The 25,703-nt window shown below is 37.5% G+C and overlaps 1 protein-coding gene across 4 annotated transcripts; it reads left to right on the top strand.

Moving 5' to 3' along the window:
- The first annotated feature begins 12 nt into the window (after positions 1-12).
- Positions 13-25,703, top strand: LOC110851714. 4 transcript variants are annotated; one of them, XM_035853617.1, is made up of 16 exons: positions 13-217; positions 283-590; positions 2,074-3,597; positions 19,985-20,108; positions 20,258-20,317; positions 20,741-20,913; positions 21,064-21,369; positions 21,772-21,908; positions 22,028-22,157; positions 22,219-23,604; positions 23,684-23,767; positions 23,862-24,349; positions 24,431-24,506; positions 24,591-25,345; positions 25,403-25,478; positions 25,557-25,703. In XM_035853617.1, the coding sequence occupies exons 2-14, from the start codon at positions 575-577 to the stop codon at positions 24,641-24,643; spliced, it is 4,557 nt and encodes a 1,518-aa protein (XP_035709510.1). In that variant the 5' UTR covers positions 13-217; positions 283-574; the 3' UTR covers positions 24,644-25,345; positions 25,403-25,478; positions 25,557-25,703. The 4 variants fall into 4 exon arrangements, with proteins under 4 accessions (XP_035709510.1, XP_035709511.1, XP_035709509.1 ...); XM_035853618.1 differs by having other exon boundaries at positions 13-590; positions 25,560-25,703; XM_035853616.1 differs by having other exon boundaries at positions 13-590.

Below are 25,703 nucleotides of genomic sequence, written 5' to 3'. Positions count from 1 at the left end.
AGGTCTTCAACACATACACACTCACAAACAAACCTCGAACCAAATGAGTTGCCAACAACTCAGGATGAGAGTGACTGATCCTGAGGGATATCTTGGACTACTCACCCGTCCCGGTGCCAGTCTTTAGTTTACTGCCAAAACTATTAGTTCAACGCAACCCTTTCTCTCCCGTAACGCCTTTGTCACATAGGAGAATCACTTGTGGGACAATTTCGTGGTAAAAATAAGTTCCCAACTTTAATTACTGGTCAAATCCTGAAATTTGTAATGTCTGCAAAATAGACGCTGCAGATCTGTTCGTCATTCTTCAGATTTGACTCGACGCTGTGACACGTTCCCATCTCGGGAATTTTGTCACTGGATGGACTGATAAACTGTGCGTAAAAAGTGCGGAAGAAAGAACGTGAACTAAAGAAAAAAGCTCTTCCAGATTCACGGATGTTGTTCATGGAATGCTGAAAATTGGCTGCTAATCTGACAGTTGCAAATCACTGCTACACCACTACACGAAACCATTCTCCTTTGTTTCGCTTCATTAAAGCCAAACCATTCAGCATACGTAGAAAAGAACACCATGCCGATCATTCAAGGTAATTTTAAACAGTTTTTTTCATTCATTTCTTATTTCATTCTCCAACATGTCTCCCAGTTGTGACAGGTTTTAATGGTATGATCTATTAAAAACATTAATTTTAATGTCAAATCCTTAATCGGACATGTGTAGTTTTGGATTAGGTTTAATTAATTAATCGTTACCAGCTCGGCTCTGTATCAGTAAAATTGCGTTTCATGTATATGGATTTGTATATTTATGAATTGAATCATCGCTCATATGCATGTAAAAGTTGAAGCTCTCATTTTATCATGTTGACACCCATGTAATGGAGTCCAAGAATAATTTTATTCATCCGACGGCATCTTCATGTAGCTCGAGATAAGCTCGTCAATTCCAATTTCCAAATTCTCATCTTACTTCTCAGTTTAGTTTTAGCTTTTCCTATGCAGATACGTATGCATACTCTCTGACATGTGTACAAAACTGTTGACTATCTTTTTGGCGTTGTGAATTAATTTGTGCTGCTATTGTATGTGTTCCTGGTGGTGTTTTGAGTTTTAGCCAGATCTGATTCTGGCGTGGGTTTTTGTTATCTAGTTTTTACGTAGAATTCGCATCATCAGATTCTGTGTAACAGGCACATCCGGTTCGGCGAAAGTCTCATTTTGTTACAAACAAACACATCAATTTTTTCTTAATTTTATTGGGTGATATGTTCTTATCAGGAATCGTTTGCTAAATTCGAAGACAAAAGAAATCTTATATGTTGTACATATGTGGGTGAATGTGCGTGCTGTGTGTTGTGAGTGGGTGCTCTCTCTGACAATTTGAGATTTACTGCAGCAGTCATGCACCTTTTGTTTCGACGTGTTTTGTTTTCAATGTTTTCTAAATTTTCGAGCTGGAGGGTTCGGAATTTGTCAACATTCTACGAGATAAGGTATCCAGAGGTTTGTCGTTAGTGTAAACATTCGATAATCTGATTAAGACAGGAACGAAGGAAAATCCAGAAATCTAAATTCACCCTTTTTTTTTAGGTTTAGCTAGGTTTTTGGATCCCATTAATTTTCACGGGTGCTAAATACTTGTGTCTTTAAACTTATAAAAGATAATGGTTGTGGTTTTTGACGTCTGTCTTTGTTTGGGTTTCGGATTAAGTTGTTTATAGTCGGAAATTCTGGAATTTTGGTTTTTGTTTTACGCTTTTTACACCAGAATCCTATTTCCTATTGATATTCTGACTAAAATTATTGCCCTTCCATTTAACCTGTCGTATGTACATACATACGTAGTCTATCTTTACTTATGTATCCTTTGGGATCGGTGGAGACATAGCCTTTCTTATTGCTGGTTTTGGTCTAATGAAACCTAATGAAATAATAATTCAATGCACATTGCAGAATTTGTCTCAAAATGAGAATCAAATTCACTCCTTCGCCTATAATCCTTACATGAATCTAAATACATTGTTCTACTATTCACACATTTATTCTTATGTCATCTCTGTTTCGTTCCAGAAAACCCATCTTATTTTGACGACGGGGACATGCACCCTTCCCTTTACAAGAAATTCGGGTACAACAGAAATCGCAAACCTCCCCCAGAACCAATTACTACTGGACGCGGACGCCGAGAACCACTGTCCTCGGAAGATACTGACGCTACTGAGCTAGACGTCTTCTTGAGCAGTTGTGAAAGCAATGGTGGTAGCTGTTTCGTAGATAATTTAATGTCCCATCCCATCAAAGAAACTTCCTTCGAGTCGATCCGAGCATCAGCAAGAAATCGAAGAAACGACAGTAGCAGCAGCAACTCTGACCATCAAAGGAAAGGAGGATTCAGTCAAAAGTTTGGTCAGTTTTTCTGGAAATCAAAGTCCAAGCACTCTCTCGGCAGTGAGAGTCATGTAAGTGGATCCTCCACGATTGATGAATCTAATGGCCCCAACTCGCCCAGATTTACTCCAGACTCGTCCCTCTCCATATACACAAATTCTTGCGAAGGAGATCGTCACTCTTCCAATTCATCCTCAAATTCTAACCAAATCTCTCCAAAGGACGGAGATGAAGAAGGAGAAGGAAGGTCCACCGACAAATTGAATGGAAGAACGGCTCCCAGCCTATTATTTGCTGAAGAGGAACGAGAACGTGCTTCCCTTTATAGATTTGATGACTGCGAACGCTATGCAGCCAACATGTACTACAACATGGGTGAAAACTATACCACTTGCCGAGTACAGCAGTCATCATCTCGTCCTCGAAATAATTCCGTGCCTGTTGCTGCCACTACGCATCAATCGTCCAAAGCCGCTGATGGTGGAGGAATTATTAGAGATAACCCAAACGAAATCCATGATTACTATATGAATCCAACTTTCTCAACATTTCCAAATGCTCGCCGACACTCTGTAGCTTACTCGTCGGCTACATCATCCTCCGATAATGTTGGGAAGGCCAAGCAAACTGGGAGAGGAAAGGCTAAGAAATATTGTCAAATTATCGACATTGAACACGACAAGGATGGCTACCTAAAACCTTTGCGACCTAATGAACCTCGTAACTCGAGGAATGTCTATTACATTAATGAGCCCCAGTCTCCAGCAGAAAGTGGAAGAAAAGTTCATCAAGTTCATGTAGATGTCCATTCACCGACCCTCACGTCTGCTTCCTCCTCCTTAAGCTACGACACCACCGAATTTGAAGCTTTGAACTCATCATCAAGGAATCACATTCGTCGGGATTTTGAGACAAGTGCTACGACGGAGGATTCTCAATCCACGCTTCTTGCGGGCTCGATTTGCTCTGGATCGTACGTCCCGTTTTATCAAAATGGAGCAGGCTCGTCATTATCCTTTGAAGCCAACGGGAGCAAGTGTCAGGCAGATAATGAGGGCAAAAATAACAATAATAATGAGAAAATTGGCAGTGGCAGCAAATTCGCTCCTGTTTGCTTAAGCCGGATCCGGCGAGTAATTGGGTCCGACTGCGAACCATATTGTTCCTTGTGTGGCTTGGCTTCCACCATGATTGCCTCAACATTTAGTAAGTCAAACCCTGATCTTTTCTTTTACTTTAGTTTACTTGCTCGCCTAGTTTTATGATTTAGGTTGCAGCTTTTTATAACTTTTCTTTGCACACATACGCATTACACAAGCAAAAATAAGGCGCATAATACTTGTATACATACATTCATTCTTATTGTCAGTGGCCGCGGAAGCGAGGGGACAGAGGGGCAATCACTGGTATGAATAAACTCAGGCAAAAGCTCCGGGGAAAGGGGAAAAGGGAATAGCTATTGCCTGTGGCAAAGGGTCAAGGTAAAGGGAAATGCCCTGCGTGGTATGAATAACCTTTTGCCTTTGCCTTACCCTTTTCCCTGGGGAAAATTACATTTGCCTTTATTTTATTCGTTCTGGTGCAAATTTCTAGTAATAATTCTTGTAAATTTAAAACTGAATAGACGGGAATTGCTGTCTTTCAAATTTTCAAAGGCTGGTAAAAAATTTTAAATTTCGCGACAATTGGATTTTTAGCAAGTCATTCAGAAGATATGTTTCCGAATTTTTTAATTCGCCCTAAAATTCGAAAAGTTAGAGGATTTTGAAAACCCAGGGTTTCGGCTGGAAAACAATTTAAAATTCGCACCTCGCGTTCAAATTAGCGCATTATGAAAATTGCAAAAATACGGGTATGCTTATTTTTTGTGGTTAACTTAAATTGGTCCCATGTAAATCTGAGTTTTACATGTGAAAGACCTGCATTGTAAGTGGTGAACAAATTGTCATATTTGCTGATCTGATTAGCAAATTCTACACTTTTAAAAATCTGGTAGAGTCACATAAATATATACTCCGTACTGGTATTGATTTGGTAATAACTTCCTACCGGATTGGTAATAGTTTGTTTCTGAGTGGTAAATTTTTCATTACCACATTACTCGCGGTAGTGTCCGTTATTACCAGTGCCCGTAGAGCGTGTTCCATTCAGTAATGATTTAATATCAATTGGCCTAGAGTTTGAATGAAAATTAAAAAGTTGATATTTACAATTTGTCATAAAATCCTAATTTTGAGTGCAAATAAATATAGGAAAATCTTTGATAATGATACGCAGGTACATACATACATATTTATATATGTTGGTATAAACCGTGGAACCGACTTATAGTAATTTGTTACCACTGTGGTAGTATTTAGTTTGCTACCTGGTTGCATTTATTACTAGCGTGGTAAGAAATTTAGTACCACTCGGTAAGAAATTTACTACCACTCGGTAACAAATTTAATACCACTCGGTAATAAATTTACAACCACTCGGTAAGAAATTTACCACCACTCGGTAAGAAATATTCTACCACTCGGTAGCAAATTTAATACCACTCGGTAACAAATTAATTACCACCATGGCGGTAGTCACACATATATAGCCATCGCCTGGTAATGCCAATTCCACCGGATTATTACCGGAATGAGCTTTTCTCTTGGCATCGGGGATGGGTTTGACCTGATCGGCATTTTAGGGGCAATTGCTGTACGAGAAAAGGCTTTTGCCTAACTTTATTCATACCAATTTCCCCCGTGACGGGGGAAAAGGTCAAGGATTGGGTAAAAGCTTTTGCCTTTTTCCCTGACCTCGGCAAAAGGAAGGACCCCAAGTTTTATTCATATAAAATCGGGGATTTCCATAAAATTTCAGGGAAAAGGCTTTTGCCTAAGTTTATTCATATCACTCAATGACTGGTATGAATAAAACCAGGGAAATCCTCCAAGGAAACGGGAAAAGGGAAAGGCATTTGCCTGAGGGAAAGTCTCTCAGGTCAAGGCTATTGTCCCTTTTCGTATGAATAAACTTTTGCCTTTCTCGCCAGGCAAATCCCCCTGGTTTCGGGCAATTCCCCTAACTTTAATTACATGTAATTAAAATAATACCATCGCAACTAAGACAAATGCATTTTCCAAAATTTCTGACCATGTTTTTGATCAAATTCTTAAAGAAATGTACCCCTAGTGACCCCCACTGGTTTGTGATGTTGGTTAAAAAAGCTGAAATTCGGTATGGTACAGGCTAATCTCAGAATTGCAAAAATTAAATAAATTTCAGTGTTGTATATGAGTGTAGGTATTTGATTTCATGTGTTTGAAAATGTATTTGATTTTTTGAACACCCTCCAAACTCAATCAGAGTAATCCGAAAAAACCATCTTCAAATACTAGCCAAAAAATCCAGTTTTCTCGGAATTTACAAACTCTTGTACGATTTTAGTCCCAGTTGTCGTACAGTTGACAGTTGTTTTATAATATCCAACATCAAACTTATTTTTGAATTTTTATAGATTTTCGAAATTTTCCTAACCAGGAAAAAAATTAAAATTCTAACTTCCTAAGTTTGTATAGACCTAAAAATCATCTAATTTTTGTAAGAAAAACCTACGGCGATGAACAGGTTTCAAAATCGCCTTTAAATGGAAGAAGGGAAAGTTGAGACACGAAAATTCGAGTTTAAAACCCGCACGCAATAGACCCTTAAAAGATTAATAAATGAGCGAAAGCGGAATTTTTCCAAAAAAAAAATTTTGGAAAATTTTAAACATTTGCAATTACATAAGTGCATTTAATATGCAATTTGGGAGATACCGGTAGCTTGACCCGTTGGATATCGAGCCCGAAATTTGAATTTAAAAAAGTTTCAGAAAACATTTTCAGGTTTTTAATGAAAATATAAAGTACATTTTTTCGATGTCGATAGCAAATAAAAATCTGCATATTTTTGTCGATAAATCTTGTTTTGTAAGTTTTAAGGCCCTAACATGTCCAACTAGTGTCCAACGTTCATAAAAGGTGCAGCAGATGCTTAAAAACTAAGTTTTACTGGTAATTCCGTTAGTTAGGGTCAGCATAATAGCTGATCGGTAATTTTTGGGGAGATTGCCTGAAGGAAAGGCTTTCACCTTGGTTTTATTCATACAAAAGTCCCCGTCTCCAGGGAAAATCTTGAGGTTGAGGGAAAGGCTATTCCCTTTTTCCTTTCCCTCGGGGAAAAGCAAATGCCTAAATTTTTATTCATATAATTACGGGCATTTCCCCGATTTTTTCCGGAAAAAGGATTTCCCTGGTTTTATTCATATCACCCAATGTCCCCACGGTTATTCGATGTCCCCATCATCTTATTTTGTTATATAAACTCCTCCATCCCATATCCTGCAATGTTAATGTCCCACGGCTTCCGCGGCCACTGGTTATTGCTGATATTTATAAATGCATCTGGATGACGATGAGTCAGAACGTCTGTTTTATAGCAATCGCTGATAACAATATTTTTCCTATGCAATTTTTTCAACCCAGTTTTACGATGATCTATAAATGTGTCTGTGGTTTGCAATAATCCAAGTATTGAGCATCTCCTCCTAAGAGATGCTCACATGCTAAATAAAAACTTGCAATTTGCATATTGAAATGCTACGTGATACCCAAAATCGCATCTGGTTGAACTTTACCCATGCTGATGACATATCCCAATAATAAATAGGATAACTAATTGAGACCCGATTATTCGAACCAGATTCTTGTTGTGCGGTTCGTTAGTGTTAAGAAGATCAGTCTTGTTGAGCCGGGTTGCTTAAGTATTTTTGATTTAAGGGTTTGGTCTCGAGGCAATGTGTGCAGCGTAAGGGCTTAAGTTAAAGTTAAGGACCGAAAAGAAGATGGGGATTAGTGACAACATTTGGGTTTGATTTGAGCACACGAGTGCAATTTCAATGAAGGAGAAAAGCGACAACTGTGCCCAAACATGACATGACATAAGGTCCTCGAGATGAGAGGAATGGCATTCACCGAAAAAAAAACTTGGTTAGATGTTTCAGTACGTGTCGTACGAACTACTGCTGCAGTTCTGTGTACGAGGTAGTTTCGAACAGTTGCATTTATTGTGATCACTGTCTGTGCAGGCGGAAAAGTTGTAAATCACCATCATCATCCAATCCAGAGGAGCTCTCGAACTACTGGAATATGCAATTTACGACATTTGTGTCAAAGTGTGTAAAAAATACAAATATGTACTTGGTCAGTCATCTTATTTGGTGTTAGATCGATATTTACTTTTATCTACAGGGTGTTAATAAAGTCCGATCCCATTTTTCCTGTAAAAAAGTGAAGGCTAGTATAAAAAAAAACTACCCGTGATACTTACAAAAAATGTTCGACATATTTACCTTAGTATTTGGTCTTGTTACCATTTACTTTAACCATGCCCTCAACTCTTTGTTTAAGGCTCTGTGCTAATTTTTCCAATGTGCCTCTGGAAATCGAATTCCATACATCTTGAACTTTTTTTTACTAGCTCTTCCCTCGTTCGGGGTTGTGGCTCTTTGTATACATTTTCCTTAAGTATGGACCACTGGTTCTTCAGGGGATTCAAATCTGGGCCGTTAGCGGCCCACACCCCCTTGCTCCAGACCGTTGAAACTTGCGTCTTGATGAGACTCAAACTCGCTTTTGCTGTATGGGCTATAGCACCATCCTGCATGAAAACTATTTTTCTTTCATTCGGAAATATTTCCTTGTTCCCCATGCTATCGAAATAGATAGGTAATATTTTTTCCATATAATGCTTTGCATTGACTGATTGGCCTTTTGGTATGATATGTAGAGGGGTCACGCAACGTGCACAAAATCCACCCGCTACCATAACTTTAAGCCCGAATTTTGGGATCGCTCTTGATGGTACATCCGATTTGTTTTCTGTCCTGTAACGAACATTTTGTTGGTTCAATTTTGGATATAGTTCAATAATAGATTCGTCAGTCCAAAGGATGTGACTGCGCAATTCTTCACCAAGTCTTTTTTCACTCAAATGGGCACTTTTCTGGAGGAGTTCTTCAAATTTCAGACGGTCACCGATATATTTTTGTGACATGAGAGGTTTTTTTGGTTAGTTTGTAAGCTGTGTGACCCCACTTCGTAGTTTTCACAAATTTTTGCACGGTCACACAGTTAATTTGCTTCTTCTTCTCTTTATAGCGTTTTGAGTCATTTAACTCCCTTGCTCAATTACGTAATGAACTACCGGTTTTCTTGCAAAGTCTGTTTTTAATCATTCTTTTTGTGGTAGGTGACACCTTTCTGGGTCGCCCTGGTCGCTTTTTGTCGTGGACAAAATTTTTATTCTTCCATTTCCAAACAGTTCTGCGGCTGCAGCCCAATTTTTGCACAATTTCTGTAGGTTTAAGCCCCTGCTGATGCAATGTTTGTATCTCAACTCTAAGATGCTCATGACTTACACGTTTAGTTGTTCCTCCCATGGTAAAAATTTGAAATAAATAACTTCACTGGTTCAAAAGTTCCAGCTGAATTTGTAACAACCACGCTCCAAAAAATGCATGGGATCGGACTTTATTAACACCCTTTACTTCCAGTGTCAGACCAATAAGTTTCTTGAAGTGGTGACACTTGATCTTAATAAAGATGAAGATGCAGATGCTTAATATTTTTTGTTAGTAATTGTTTTGATAAACATTTTTTTATAAACCAGAGAGGTATTTATATGCACATATTTGACATCTGTGGTTTGGTTGGTATCTTCTGGGTCGTCATATTAAAAACATGATATTAAAAACAAAGACGTTGGCCGGATGTGAAAGCCAAACAAGTCTCTCTCTCTCTCTCTGTGAGCGTGGGTGTGTGTTCCTCTGCCAAGTCGGTGCATAGCCTTGCATGTTGTTTTACTACTGATGAATTTGTTCAGTTTTGTTATTTCTTGCGGTGTAAATATAAAGAGATACGATATTCTCGGGATGAATCAGTGAATGAAGCTGCAGTTCAGAATATCTACTACATCGTTCTGGTCTTTTTGTCGTACACCAGTCACCACTCGTCCTGGTTTTGTACTTGTTCTTGGCTTGCGTGGCGAGATAGTGGGGTCTGTTTTTTCTTGAATTTCCATTTCATCCCCGAGATCATCCTGCCCAGAGCTCATTTAGCGAGGAGAGAGAAAGAGGAAGTGATGGAGAAGAAGAAGAAGAAGATGCTTGTTAGATCATCATCATCTTCATGAGGAGCATCTTATTTCAGAGAGCGGAAGGTGGCTATTATTAAGGGTGGAAGGGAGTTGTATGAAAGTGAAATGAAAATGAAGGGATGTTGCACACATGGACCGTTACGAGTTCGAAGGGCACGCGTACGCATTACATTCGGCATTTCTTGATCATGAATGCATCTGCACTGCTCGAGCAGAGTCTGACAAGTAGGAGACACTTATCTGCAGATATCTGCTTCGGCTGCACCTTCTGCATCGTTCACGGTTTTTGAAACTGATGTTAATGGTGTTGAGTCCATTTCCTTCTTAATCTCGTCCTCTTGTGGAGGAGGGCGAAATTGCGGCACGCATAAGTATTAAGTACTTGACTTCAAAAAGTGTCTCCTTCCCTGATAAATGAATTTATCCTTAGAAGGGAATATATGTAGCAGATGATCTTTACAGACGTAAAGTGTACGTACGTACGTGTGTTGTTGCACTTGGTAACACAGCCCGCTTCAAGGGTACGATTTTTGTACTGGACCATAAATGAAATGCAAGGGAGTAGAAGGGACTTTCTTTTCGGGTCGAATATCCCATTATTCCTCACGTAGTCGCATCGGGTTTCAATCTTGATTTTTTTGTAGTACATACATACATGCATGCACTGACCGTTTTTTGGTAAAATTTTTAAATGAGTTTTTGAAATAGGTAAAGTTAAGACGTAATTTATTTATCGTAGCACATATATTTTGAACGGATTGTTTCAACTTCCAGGTTAAATTGTTTATTGTCCGTACAGTATAAAACTGGTTGGAGGGAACCGAACTAGGGCATGTAATCTCGATATTTCGAGATCTCGAAATATCGATATTTCGATATTCAAATATCGAAATATCGAAATTTCGATATTGTAATATCGAATTTTTACTTGGTAAATCAAATACACACCAAAGTACCAATAATTGAATTTTTACCTCATAACACCCCACAAGTTCTCAAAATTTACTTTTGTCATGGTTACGCCCTACCCCCAAGTTTCCAGAAATAAGTTTTGAGTTGGTTACACCCCCAAATTTTCGAAAATTGAATTTTGACTTGATTCGACACCCCACATTTTTCAAAATTGAAATTAGTCATGGTTCAACCCCTTAAGTTTCTAACATTGAAATTTAAATTGGTTACACCCCCAAAGTTCCCAAAATTGAAATTTTGCTTGGTTACACCCACAAAGTTCCCAAAATTGAAATTTGACTTGGTTACAGCCTCATAGTTCCCAAAATTGAAATTTGGCTTAGTTACACCCCCCCAAAGTTTTCAAAATTCAATTTTGCATTGGTCATACGCCCAAACTTCCCAAAATTGAAATTTGGCTTGGTTACACCCCCAAAGTTCCTAAAATTGGATTTTGAATTGGTTGCACCCCCCAAAGTTCCCAAAATTGGATTTTGAATTGGTTACATCCCCCAAAGTTCCCGAAATTGGATTTTGAATTGGTTACACCCCCTAAAGTTCCCAAAATTGAAATTTAGCTTGGTTTCACCCCCAAAGTTCCTAAAATTGAAATTTGGCTTAGTTACACACCAAACTTCCCAAAATTGAATTTTGAATTGGTTACACCCCCAAAGTATTCAAAATTCAATTTTGCATTGGTCACACGCCCAAACTTCCCAAAATTTAAATTTGGCTTGGTTACACCCCCAAAATTCTCAAAATTGAAATTTGACTATGTTACACCCACAAAGTTCCCAAAATTGAAATTTGACTTGGTTACACCCCGTAAGTTCCCAAAATTGAAATTTGACTTGGTTATCCCCCCAAAGTTCCCAAAATTGAATTTTGAATTCGTTACACCCCCAAAGTTCCCAAAATTGAATTTTGAATTGGTTACACCCCCAAAGTTTCCAAAATTGAAATTAGGTTTTGTTACACCCTCAAAGTTCCCAAAATTGAAGATTGACTTGGTTAAACCTCCAAATTTTCCAAAATTCAATTTTGAATCGGTGAACCCCCAAAGTTCCCAATAGTGATTATTTACTTGGTTACACCCCCAAAGTTCCTAAATTCCCTAATTGAATTCTTGGCACTCGCGAAAAGATAAAATTAATTAAAGTAATTCATAAATTGCAAGATTCGTATTTCGATATTTCGATATCGAAATATCGATATTTCGATATTCAAATATCGAAATATCGAAATACCGAAATATCGATATCGATATCGATATTACATGCCCTAAACCGAACCCTACTCGGAGTCACTTTTACTGTCCCCGACTAAACTTTGAACCTCACTTTGAAAGGTTATGCGTGGGTGTGTTGGACATGTGTGTGTATTATTGTGCAAGCTGCCTTAAATTAAATGTAAAAGTGTATGGGGCAATTCATTCTGGGCCTTTATGGTCCCTTTGCCACATTGTTCTACTCCCACTTGAAACAATGCATCGCATTGTCTCTTCTGTGTCAATATCCCTTTTGTTTCCTTTACTCTTTTGTCCAGCAGAGTTACCTCCTCCTGCGGACTATTGTAGCTTCAGCTCTATTCATTTTACAATTAAGTTTGTAAAAATACCATGTTCAATACTTCATCAGTTGTAATTCCACATATGTCGAAATTGGTTTGTTTTCCAAATTTTGCTTGCCAGCATGCTTTGCATATGTGACACATGACATTACTTGTACTTCCTTGATGGATGGATAGTGGTTGGAGAATGTTAAAGACTGACTGGCAGAATGAGTGAAACGCACCCATTTACTCCAAGGATCGAGGACACGCAGTGATGTCTGCTATGACCAGACTTTGGAGACCTTTGACTCTTCATTAAGCTTAATTCTACTGGACAGCCAGCCAGCCGTAGTTAAAAGATTGTTGTTGCTTTTCCGAAAACAAAATAAAATCCATATGCTTCAACGATCCGGAGATGACAGCAGGCTGGCTAAACTTGAAGTCTTATTGTTGTCATAAAATTCAGGAAGAGCGTCTTTGGGATAATTGAGCCATTAAAATCTTTGTGAACTTTAAGATCGCCTTTAACAAGGAGGATAACTGCCGCCGCGGTTGTGTAATGTTTGACTTTTGAAAATTTAGCCAAGAAAGATGTTGATATCCACTTCGTTTCGATGAGATGATCATCATCAGCACAACCTGTGTTACAGATTTATTTTACACTCTTCAAAATACACTGCTTGTATTATTCTTGTAATAGTAAACATTGCAATGCTTTTATAATGTTTACTAGGTTATCCACCGATAACCTTACACTAGATACATAAATTAGTATCCTCCTTTCCTTGACATGAATTCGCAATTTATTTTTTTGCCAGGAAATACTGCACTCTAGATCTCGTGCCAAATTGTTGTTTCTTCTTGATTTGTGACATGTCATCCTCTCCGGATTAGAAATGCATGGGCAAATTCAATCCGTGAGATTTTGATAGTTTGACTTTGAAGCTTAACCCCTGATTCATTTCCTTAATCCCATTTCACGCTATTGCATTTGTCAGTTGCGCTTATCCAAACCACCAAACAAGCAAATGCGTTTCGTGCGATTTGTAAAATTCGAAACCATTTTTTAAGTCGAATAGATGTCATCGTGAAAATTGTGTGTTTTTGGGTGGTGCCATTTCAATGTTCATGTTATGATCTCGGTTCAAGTCAAACATTTTATATTATTGCGGAGAAAGACAGATTCAAGTTTCACTTTTTTTGCCCTTTGAAACCAATACATTACATATGCGCGATGGGGTGTTATGAATGTTCGGATGTTTTAATGGTCTGCTTTTGCAGGGGTAGAAGAAGTCATGGTGGGTGAGCATTAACTGCGGAGGATATTTTTTGCTAGGATTGCTCTTTGTTGGCTAAATCAAAGTATGATTTCATACTTAATTTATGTATCTGACATTGATTCATACATACATTTTTGTTGTTCGGTTGGACACAGATGTGTCAAAAAATTGAGGTAGTTGGTTATTCTTGGGTCGGATTACCATTTCAAAAATACGCAAAATAAGGATAAGTTACATACATACATTTTGTTGCATTATTTTTTCTTACATACAGAATTCGACTAATTATTACGTAAGAGAACGATGATGGATGATGTTTGAAAGAGTGAGAGATGGGAAAAGGGACGATTGAGCGATTAGACATTTTTAGCGTTACGACGAGAACTTGTGCGAGATCAGCTTACTTTTTGTCCTACCTTCTCAGAACTGAAACATACGCTAAAGTGTTACCATATTTGAAGGCAAAAAGGTTAAAAAACCAACTTTGTTACCATATGTGTCAACTATTGCGTGAAAAGTGGATAAAAATTGGTTCTTTTTGTCTTCTGAGATCATAATCGTCCGAGAGGATGTGAAATTTTGTCGGATTCACAACGAGACAAAAATATCTATGTCGACTTTTTGAGCTTCTTCTCTTCTTTATTATTCCAAAAAGTGTGGTGGCAATGGGCCAAAACTAAACAAAACTTATCGGTTTCGCATTTCCTCTAAATTTTCAGCCCGACTTGATTGTCAAGTTTGAAACGAGGAAAAAGAAAGACAACGAATCCAAGAATTAAAATGCTCCTGTTGTGTTTCAGATTATTTTAACTAATGATGCCGATGTAAAAAATACTTAGAAATGTACACATATTTTTAAGTTTGCTCATACGTTCTACATAAATCTGGTCTGGCTGCTTTTCTCCACTCACCAAAGTTGTCTTAAAAAGAATGTTAACTTTTCTCAAAGATTTTCCTGATTCTCTTCGACACACGGGTGGATAACGTATTGCTTATTTTGTAGTGACTAAGAGCGACAAGAGACAGGGCGGAAATGAAAACTTGGAGATTTTGAAATGTTTTAAGAAAATAGAGGGAGTGAAAACAAATACTATGAATACATTCTGAATTTGCTTTCCAATTTTGGTGCTGGGCTTGCATTTGTTAACTCATGAATGAGAATGAGTGACTACGTGTTGAAAAGATTGTTATTGTTGCTAAAAAAAATTTCAAAAACCCAGTTTGTCATTCGTTTTTTGAGTTCAAAATTGATATGTAGTTTTACATTTCAAATCTCATCATTCGATTTGGAATTTGATTATATGCCTGGTGTGAGTAAATTAATGAAGTAAAACTTGATGAAATTAAACCTCGCATGTTAAAAGATCTGCACTAATCCGATTCCTCATTTTGTAAAAAATATGGCTTTTCTTACACATTGAGAAAATCGGGAGGAGGAGATAACGTCCTTACGCACATACGTAACACGGCTTTACTTAACTCTGAGCTTAACCTGCGGATAAGTGAAACCGTAAATGTAAGTAATGTGTCGCATTATTGTACACGAAGGGTGGAAGGAAGTCATAAGTTCAAGCAAGCGAGTGATTTTGAACCAACTTCACTTCCGTACTTACGCCAGCCACGCCACGCCACTTATTATTGGCTTTGGAGGAACTGGAGGAATGAGATGAGTTTGCCTTCTCTGCTTGTCCATAAAAAAAAGAAGAAGCTCATCTCTTTCCAGCCGTGTCAGTTAGCTCGTAGTAATGAATCTCATCCGAGGCTTTACTTACCTTCCATTGCAATTTTTTAAGGGAGGAATACATATTTTAGCATATTCATGTCGAGTGGAATGGTGGCGTTGATGACTATGAACATTTATTTATGGAACTATTAACTTCCGAGGGGCTACAAATGCATAATCTCATCGGATCTTTTCTCTTTCTTCCGTTGGAATATTTATTCTGGGATTTGTGCAACATTACTTTTGTGCAGAGATGAGCTCGAGAATAGGCGCAATCAGTGTGTTGTCGTTCGTGGGTGGGTGTTACACATGTAGCAATAAATATGATGTATTATTAATACATATACACACCTCGTGATGATTGTGTATATTTTGCTTTGCTAGTTGTTAATCAGGGTGCCATGCTTTTCGCTTTGTTAACTTGATTAGCGGACTAATATGGCATTTCCGGTTTTATTTTTGGCCGTGACATTTCGACTCGGATTGACAATGGGTAAAGTAAAATGAAACTGTGTTATGTACTCTAGAGACGTAAGGTGATCTTAAACTGGTTGTTTTTCTTCATGTCGGAGATAAGATGACAATAAATATATTTAGAGCAAAATTGTGGTGATGAGATGAGTAGGAGGACGAAGTCATTACGCATGATTTTTTTCTACCTATGAATTACTTGTGAAATCATCCGCACTATTGTTAACTGCTCATTACTGATCATCAGTAGTTATCGTTAAAAGAACTTCGTTTTGCAGTATGGCTTAATTATTTAAGGAACATGTTATCTGCTACTCATATGCATTTGTAATATTTGTGTAAAGGATTCAGCAGTTTACTTGGCCTGGGTCTGGTTGAGACCTATGTTTTGGTTTGCTTCTTTGTTATCATTTCATTTTAAATTTACTTTTAAACTCAATCCCAGTTGTGCAGTATTTATGTTGCGTTACAAATGTGCAGTTGTATGTACTACTGGGAGTCCATGCTGAGCATTTAAATGTGGGCCGGGTTCGTTCTACAGATATTATTCTTGTAATTGAATATCTCTTGTCTTATATTCGAGTCAAATAAACTTTACACTTTGTTCCGTGTTTGGTTTCTCTGTGGAAATCAGGTAAATCAGATTTTACGCAGAGAAAGAACCAAAAAATATCTCGACTGCAAACTTCGTAGGTGGTTTATTGGTATGTGTTGCAATTTTAACCAACATATTACATTACTTACAATGAATTGACAGTATTTTGTTTTAGATTCTCGTCCAATATTAATGAATGAAAATGGAAATATGACTGAATTTAGTAGACTTAAAGGGGTTGCTTACTGTAAGATTATTTTCGTGCGAGGGGTTAAAACTCCCATGCAGAATCTTATAGGTTCAACAAGTGGGTTTAGTCATTGTTGATGTAGGGTTGATTCAGATCGACTCATTATTCAATAAAAGATTTGAAATACGATACCGTTGAGGTGGTTCGCACAAGATTGAGGATCCGCTAATTTCAGTATGAATGGAAAATTAAGTGTTTCATTGTTCCGAAACTTAACCCAAAGTTTAATGAATGAATGAAAATCTTTCTTTTACAAGTGTTCCATTATTCAATTAAATTACGAATTTAAAAAAAATACTGGAAGGATTTTACCTAAATCTGGAAAGGAAGAAAGAAGTGACGACAGGAAATTGCTCAATCAAGAAAGGATTGCTTGGGTGTAAAAAGAAAGAAATTTGAGACGTCCAAATTGAGAAGACTGATTAAATAAATCTCCCAGTTTTTATAAATTGCTTAATATTACTTAATAAAATCTGTGGTGTGGGAACCTTCCAAAATTTGGGAGTTCCCATATTTTATTGTGTCTGACCGTCTCCCCGATTCGGCGAGTATGTAAATCAATCTCATACATCGTGTGAAAGCCAAAGATGCATTACTTACATAAATTGTATACGATTTCCCGTACCGGATTTAATTTCCTTAAGATCTTAAATTCCTTAAACATTTAAGAAGACTTTCATACATAGATTTTCATTTAAAAGGGTTATTTACACATTGCATTGTAAGGTTCGGGCGTAGGTCAGAGGCGTTTTTTAAATAATTTGTTTAAACTTCTCAATTCATTTATTTGAGCCTTGTCTGTCTTGCGTGTGGGTCTCAAAACTGGATGGAGGAACTTGTTCCAAAGTTTATTTCAACTTGTTTTAGATTATTATTGTGAAAACCAGATTGCCCTCAATGCTGGCGTCGGGTGTCACGGCAAAATGGTCATTTAAGCAGCTTATACAGGAGCATGATCGACTTGGTTGAACCCACACGATGCGCTTGGCTGCTGGCTATGTAGAAATTGCTGAATATCGAGACTGTTTTGATTTCTGAACTGATGTTGTTATGCAGATGGGCGAGACGACGATTTGTTTACGAAGGATGGACTTTGACTTCCTTCGTTTTAATTTTGACACTCCTTCCTTGATGATCGGAAGCGAAGATTTAAAGTTTTAGGAAATGGATGGAGTGCAGTTGATTAACGAATATGTGGAGATTGTTTCATAAAAAAAGAAGAGAGAGAAAATTTCATGGATGAATGAAAACTATGTTTTAAAGAGCACGAATAAAATTCACCGGAACTGAACTAAATGAGAGAGTAAGAACGTGGTAGTAAAAGTGCAACGGAAGTTTGTTTAAAAAACACTATCACTATCAATAGTGAATGAAATGGATGGATGAAGAAGTTTAGATGAGATTCTTACATACTTACTTAAAATGAAGGACTGCGATATTTCCGTTTTACCCAAAAATTAAACAAAACTCTTTCCAACTTGAGTTTACTTGTTCAATCCTTCATTTCATTTGAGAACTTGTCATCTCAAAATTTCGCTTTCCATTTCTCGGCTGGGTCCTTTGTGGGATTATGTATTATTGGAAATGATTGTGTGTGGTTGGGTGGGACGACAGTTTTAATCTTGTCATGGGAAAATTTAAGTACTTAAAATAAGAGAATGATCTGTCTCTTTATAAATACGTCTTTGTGGGTCCTTTATTGGGTTTGGGTCCATATTAAATAGATATTTATCCATCTTTCACACATATTTTGTTTCGTCGCCTATGTACATTTTCGAGTACTTATAACCTTTAAAAGTAAATCCTTACCCTAATTTTAAAAATTTTATCAAAGTTTCTTAAGTTGTTCAAAATTCATTTATATGCATCTTATTCTCAGTTTCGTTCGTCATTAAATTGACGTAATAAATATGTCAATAAGATCAGTAGGAATGAAATAAGCTTTTAATCCAACATAATAATTCATGTTTACTTGTTGGATAAACAGACAGCGCCTAAAATATGGATTGTTTATGACGAAATTCAGTTTTTTATGTATCAACCCTTCACTAATCTATCTATAATGCTTGTAATTACAGTTTAATTCAATCTAAATCATTTAGTGGAGATGATCTCCTTGTGCTTCTGTTTATTCAGCCCTGTAAAAAATGGAGTCTTCTCTCTTCTCGAGATATGAGAGAAACCACTGTCAAACGGGACAAACATCTCGTGATCATCATAATTTTCGAGCTCTTTCAGGTTTCAATTTCACTTATGCATTCATTCCCAGCCAGATTCCAGTAATAATAATTCTTTAGAGGCTTTTACTTTGCCGTTCGTCGCAGTGGCGGCGGAAGCAGGGGGACCTCAGAAATTCATAAAAATCCTATCATGCCCATGTTAATAAGGTCCTCCTCTTCCTATTTTATAATACTAATGTCCCCCAACTTCCGCCGCTGCTGGTTCGTTCATTGGTATTATTATGATATGATTCCTCGAGTTTTATGACTTGTTCGACTAGCTCGGCTCAAGTCAGGAGTATAACTGACATGGGCGAGTGGACGAGGTCAAAAGGGGATCAATGGGCCTTTTCATGCTTTGATTTCATGTTTGATGATACACATACAAAGATTTCTTCTTTTTTACGGCCGTCGCCGTCTCTGCGTTTTTTAGGAAGGATGTAATGTTAAATTTAAGATGTATCTACATAAGTTTTACTTCGTTATTCTATTTATCATCTTCATCAGTATAGTTGAGATGAGAGGAAAGTTTAAGTTTGCATTTCCATGTAATGATAGTGACATTCAGAGAATTTTGACAGAACGGATTAAAAAAACGATGTTATGTGTACATATTCCTAGTATTTGTCTGGGGGGAATATTTATCCACGTATTTAGTTATAAATACGTAGGAAGGATTATTTATAAACTGACAAGTGCTTAAAGTTATTGCATATGACGGCCAAAATTGAGAAATACCATAGCTATTTTTGTTCATATTTGCATATTTATAAGCTAGAAGCAAGTCTTGTTCACACTTGCAAGCTTTATCGACTCCCAATGTCATACTGGGATGGGTGCTCGATTTAGTTGTATCATGGCTGATTTCCGGTTTTTATTTCTCAAATGGTCCAGGACATAATAAGTATGTATCTCATACACAGTATCGAATAATAGTAAGTCATTATTCTTCTAGACGCACTATGGTATCTTTACATAGCTGCATTCTGCATAATTTTAGCACAAATACATGGTAAAAATGTATGTATATGCATGGTATGTCCAAATCCAATATATTTAAGACTTTGTGGTTTTCCTTGTGTGACTTTGTAACTTTTATTATTTGTCAACTTGACCGAAACTTGCACAAGAAGATAGCAATGCATATAATTTTTTCGTACAACGACAAGTTTTATAAAGGTGTCTCAAAATGTGCTCCTTAAAAATTATTACTCAATATTTCGATCATTGTTTTATGATCAATTAATTGGTTTAATTTAGCAGAATAAAATTGATTACACGCCCTTTTTGATTTATTGCGATTCTAAATAGTGCAGTGCCTATTAAATACGTGCCGTGCCTTTATTATACCCATTTGTACTTGTATCCTTTTTTCAGAACCCACAATGGACGTGGCAATAGTTTCGTGCCACGAGTGTTTTTTCTCAAAAAATGCCGAATCTCACATCCGTGGCTTCCTGGACAAGTTGGTCACACCGGATAAGCAAAAGATGGATGTTAAGTAAGTGCTTCTAAAGATGACTCTTCATGTGACACGCAGTCTAGTCGAATGGATGAGGAATTTTCTTTGTTCTTTCAATTTAACGACTAGTGTCGATCCAGGAATGTTGTTTGTTCTGCTGCATTCAACATTATTGTCTTTTTTTGCAGACTCCAGTCCTATGATATGAAAGATCTCGAACACTCCAAAGTAGCTGCAGATGTTCACAGGTTTGTATTCATAGACTTGTTCTCATACATGAAAACTGAAAATGTAGGAGCATATTAACCGCACTACAAGTTATCCTATGATTTATGTATAATACAAGTGAGAAATTATATTTCATTTCAAACAAACATTTCGAACAAAATTTAAAATTTTCCAAAAATTTTCCATATTTTCTTAATCTTGAACATGGTCAACAACATATGTAAACTCCGTTCCACATGTGAGTGACACCACATATTTTTATTTTGGCGTTTAAATCATACAAAATCGAAATCATATAAAATTTAAAAAAAATATTTTGACGTTCAAATTATTCAATAATTCGGGGAATGTACTCAATGCGATGAACTCACCAAATGTGAAACTGAGTTTAAGTATCTTTTATTTGTAAATATGTACAACTAATTTGACGACAATAATTTCAGGTCCAAAGTACAAATCGTTATAATCTCGCACCACTTTCTTCAACGGCTGAAAATCGAAGAGTCGTCGAGAGTCAGGGTTTCTCCCGTGAACAGGGTTTTCCGTTCAAAAAGGGTTATCGCCATTCTCGCTGGTGGAGTGAACCATCAAGAAATTAGCGACGGATACCAAATGGGTAAGCCATACATACATATTCTTATCTTTGTGATGAAAGATAAATGACTCGACGAATTACGACCACATTCACTTGGAATGTTTACTTTCTTGCCCCATGCAAAAGAAGCCATCTCAATCTCACAGTTTGTTTATTTATCAAATTTCTTAGTGTTGGCCCGATTTGGGGAATGGTTTCCCGTCGAATTACGATCAACTTGCAAATTGGATCTGGAATTTTCAAAAAAGTTTACCGACCATTTCGTCAAAATTTACAACTTGGAACAATGCAACACCAACAATTTTACAGTATTTCCCAAGAAGGTGACTCGGGACCAGCCAAAGATTATCATCATATTGAAGAAGCCGTTAGACTCGGGGGATGACGTGCGCGTTGAGTTTTCATGCGGTCGAAGAACAGAAGGTTCCACTTTCATCAAAATTGAAAATCCATACACTCTTTCTGTCCGCCTGCCAGGTTCGTGTTTTTGATTAATGTTTAAAATTTATGTCAAAAAATCATGCGGCGTTTTATGGTTTTCCTTTTTACCGCAAATATGTATGCAAGCGACCTTGGAATTCCGTATTTTTGCAAGTTCATAATTGTTTGATGCCAGTGGCCGCGGAAACTGTGGACAGATAATCTAGGGACGTTATATAACGTGTAGGATAGGGGAGGGATTTATTAACATGGGAGATGATGGGGACACCGAATAACAGTGGGGACATTGTCCCTTTGTCCCCACGCTTCCGCGGCCACTGTTTAATGCTACTGATCACTGAACTCTAAAAAAATAGACGGAATATATACTTTTTTTATTTGCATGTTCCCAATTTCCATCATCATGTTGATAATAAAGTGCTTTACCCTTTTTTGCAGACTCATTATGCCCGGAAAAAGTAGCCTATGTCGAAATCTCTGTTTATCTATCGAACCAGAAATTGGGGGCCACATGCATAAAGTCAGATATGCAGGCGAGGATTTGCGATGATGACGTGGTTGAGAAGATGACAAAGGTGTGTGTTATGTTATTTTATGTCTTGCCTGCTTTCGCACACATGTGCTACTTATGTACTTATGGAGGACACGGAAGGAAGGAAAGTACAGTTTTTGAATGATTTATTTTTGTTTTCAGATGGTACCTGGGTTTTTGAAGCTATTTGACGAACATATTAAGCAGACTCTCATAAAGAACTACCGCGAGTGTACGGACTACCTCACAGATCCTGCCATCGAACTGATGAATGACGTTCTTATTTGTAAAGGTATGTTCTCAAATGGATTATGATGTGTGGATGGAAGACTGACTTTTCATGTTCAAATTAGGGGACGAATTTCCTACAATTATGCATTTTGCTGCCTTTTACGGCCTGGAACATACCGCATTTACCGTATTGGACGAAGCTGATGGTCTCGAACAGTGCAAAATTCTCAATGACAATGAAATGAAACCGTTGGATTTGGCAGAGTACAGAAGTAACGACAATGTCGTACAAATCATTATGGATTATCATGTCCACCAAGAAATCAGTGCGTCCTACAAGGCTTATCAAATAATGAAGAACATTTACTCTCGTGACAGTGTTCTGGAATTGAGAAAAAAGGAAATTGTGAGCAAAAGCAGGCAGGCTGACAAGCCAAAGATATCACTTCCGGAATATGAAAATTTACCTGAAACCGCAATCCTTGACGAGTCCAACACTGAAGCAGAAACACAAGAGAATAATGCATCTTTATCACCAGCAATTATTTCCGACGACCAAAAGAGTGTTAGCAGTGGGGGATCATATATATCGTGGAATTTCAATCAAAATCCTGCCGAATCTGAAGCCACAGATCAGCCGAAACCCCAAACTCCCCAAAAGCCAAAGCCTGTCGCGAGAAGTCATCGTTCCAAGTTGAAAAAGCCGTATGTAAATGTTGCAGATGAAATTTTGAATGACGGAAAAGCTCAAGTGGAAGCAGTATCACAGGACGAAGTACGTCTACGTCATCCAAGAGAGAACAGAAGACCCTCAAGGGACCATTTAAGGCGCAAGTCTATTTCCCCCATTCAGAATTACGATATTCCAAGATTCTCCAATGAGGAGTACGCCATTCCTCCACCAGATTCAAGGCCAGTGCTCCCAGAAAAATCAAAAACTGACAATTCTCCCGTATTAGTCAAGAAAACTACGGGGTCTATTCCCATCACAAATGACGGATATCTTATCATGGACCATGAAGAACAAAATGGAGAAATTGTCCTGAAAGAACATCTTCGATATCAGGAAGGAACCTTTGTTTCAATCTCGCATACACCAAAGAATGATCAAGTACAACAACCGGCAGGCGTGGTTCAGCATTCTAACTCTTTCGACACTGCCCCAATCAGCCCACCGCAAGGGGCGAAAACACCTCCGAATAATTCGAACACCAGTCCTATTAAGAACGAAGAACGAAAAAATAGTCTAACAATCGAACCGAATATCATGTTAGATCCTGTGGACGAAGAATTAATTCACTTGATGAAAGATTTTACAAACGCAGGATATTCAATCTCGCAAATTGAACTATTATTTGAGAATTGGAAATGTCGCCCGGACGTCCAAAAATCCATTGAGGATAAGAAAAGTTACATGAAGAAAGTTCGGGAAGAGTATAAAAGATTACAATCGACCCAAACAACGAAGGGTGCTTCCATTTTGGACAAGATAAAAGTCGTCCTCACTGGTAAAATCGTTTTTTAAACTGATGATGTTACAATGTTTGGAACTCATGTAAAACTAACACTGTCTGAAAATAATTTTAGGAAAGAAAAAAACTAGTGTCACATCATCACCAAAGTTTGAACATTTGGGAGGAGTAAAATTTTCTACAGACGACATACAAAGATGTAATCGATACATATATTATGTAGTATTTATGCTATGAGTAGTTTAAAATTTGCGAACTATGTGCAATAATAATGACCATCATAAATCATTTAGTGCAATCTCGGCCTTCAGCAGACCGTGAGAGTCTTGGGAGTCACGGGAGTGGGAGCGGTACCAGCGTGCCTGACAGTGGGTTTGGCGTGTCCGAGCTGGACTTAGAACGGGAACATGACAACAATAAGGATCTGGGTGGTAGCAGCAGTGGTGGTGGTTATGATTCCAGTAGCCCAAAAATATACCGAAATCCTTTGGACCGAAGATTTATTCCTTCATACGTCCCCCGAGAACCCCCGCCTGGATCAGCTACTGATTCACCAGGAGGCGATGCTGATTACCAAGTCCCTCCCCCACCTCGTCCCCTGAACAGCCCAAAGGTGCCACAAAAACCTGCAAGGGCAGGAGTTGTTCCAGGGTCTCAAACAAATGAAAGCTCTAGCAATGATGCCCCTCAGCCACCAGCCATTCCTCAAAAACCTAGTCACTTGAAGGGAGCGGTTGAAGATGACAGTGAAAATCCTCCACCCCCACCACCAAGAACCTATGTAAATATCTAAAGCGTCTATAAGTACTACACAAATCTGCTCTGTTTACATTATAGTCTTATTTGATCCGATATTTTATAGTGTAAGCCTAACCCCTTTGCGTATATCGACTATTCGAGTCGGGGGACACGAGGGGGAACGACTACTAACAAGTCAGGTATCGTACTAACAAATTAACCACAAGTTTACAAATCTATCCATTGGCAATATTTTGTAAAACGAAGTAAATAATTTTATATAGTAGTAAGAAGTCCATCGCCGTATGACAATTTAAAAGAAGACAAAAATGAATGACAATGACCAAGGAAAATTTAACGGACTGAGTATGAGTACTTATTAATTGATAGCAATAATGTTTTTCTACCTTTATCATAAATATGTAGTAAGAATTGTGGTTTTGCATATGTATGTACATTTGACAAGTAAATAGCATTATAAATGCGTGTTTAAATAATACATCTAGTTGTAACTTAATATTGTATAAAGTTGTTATATTTGACATTGTTAACATGCATTTAAAATATGGTTAAGTATTAAATAGTTGTTAAAAAGCGAGTCAGTTATTCGACTATGAAGGACGCGCTGCAAAATATATTTAGAGTTTAGCAGTAATTATAAATTTATATGTAGTACGATTTGCTTTATTGATTCATGGTAATAAAGTATTAAATAAACATGTTATACAACTCTGATAATTGGAAGTACGATACATAATTAAACCAACCAAAATTCAGCCTGATTGAACCAAATTTGTTTTTTTCTCTGTGGTTTTCCTTGTGTTTTCCAATGTACATACAGTGTCAATTCATTGTCACGTCGTCACTTTATGAATACCGTATAAAGCGGAAACCGTTCATTTCAACGTAAATAGTTAATCCAACATTAGTCCGGCATCGCCCTTACCAATTTTTTCTAATGGACAGCCATTCGACACCTGTGCCCTCCTCAAGGCCAGCCCCACCGCCACGCCCGCCACGAAAATTGTCCTCCAAATCGGTATGCATTTTATTAAAACCTTTGTGAAACTCCTACATTACTTTTTACATAATTCAGGATTCAGATTCGCCAATAACACCGACCGCTGATCCTCCCGATAGTCCCGTTCTTCCGAATAAACCTCCTCGAAAACGTGAGGATATCACGACTTACAAGAGCATTAATTACATAATTATTTATCATAATCCAGCTGGACTTATGTCTTTTTCAGCAGAGGCAAAGAAGCACTCTTATGAAAACATTCAAGCAATGTCTGCAGTCACATCTTAGATCACTGGAATCGACTCGTGCATTTTACTGACTAGTTTTAATTGGAAATAAAAACACTAAAATATATTACATTCATCGTAACACAGTA

This window comes from Folsomia candida, unplaced genomic scaffold (genome assembly GCF_002217175.1).
Source record: "Folsomia candida strain VU population unplaced genomic scaffold, ASM221717v1 Fcan01_Sc007, whole genome shotgun sequence".
Classification (NCBI taxonomy): Eukaryota; Metazoa; Arthropoda; class Collembola; order Entomobryomorpha; family Isotomidae; genus Folsomia; species Folsomia candida.
Note: the sequence above shows the minus strand (reverse complement) of the source record. Positions and strands in the feature narration are given on the sequence as shown.

Bases quoted from the DNA above. Each gene is read 5' to 3' on its own strand.
- LOC110851714 (XM_035853617.1), top strand. The intron at 21,370-21,771 runs GTTCGTGTTTTT...CCTTTTTTGCAG, and splicing joins TCTTTCTGTCCGCCTGCCAG to ACTCATTATGCCCGGAAAAA. The intron at 23,768-23,861 runs GTAATCGATACA...TAAATCATTTAG, and splicing joins TACAGACGACATACAAAGAT to TGCAATCTCGGCCTTCAGCA.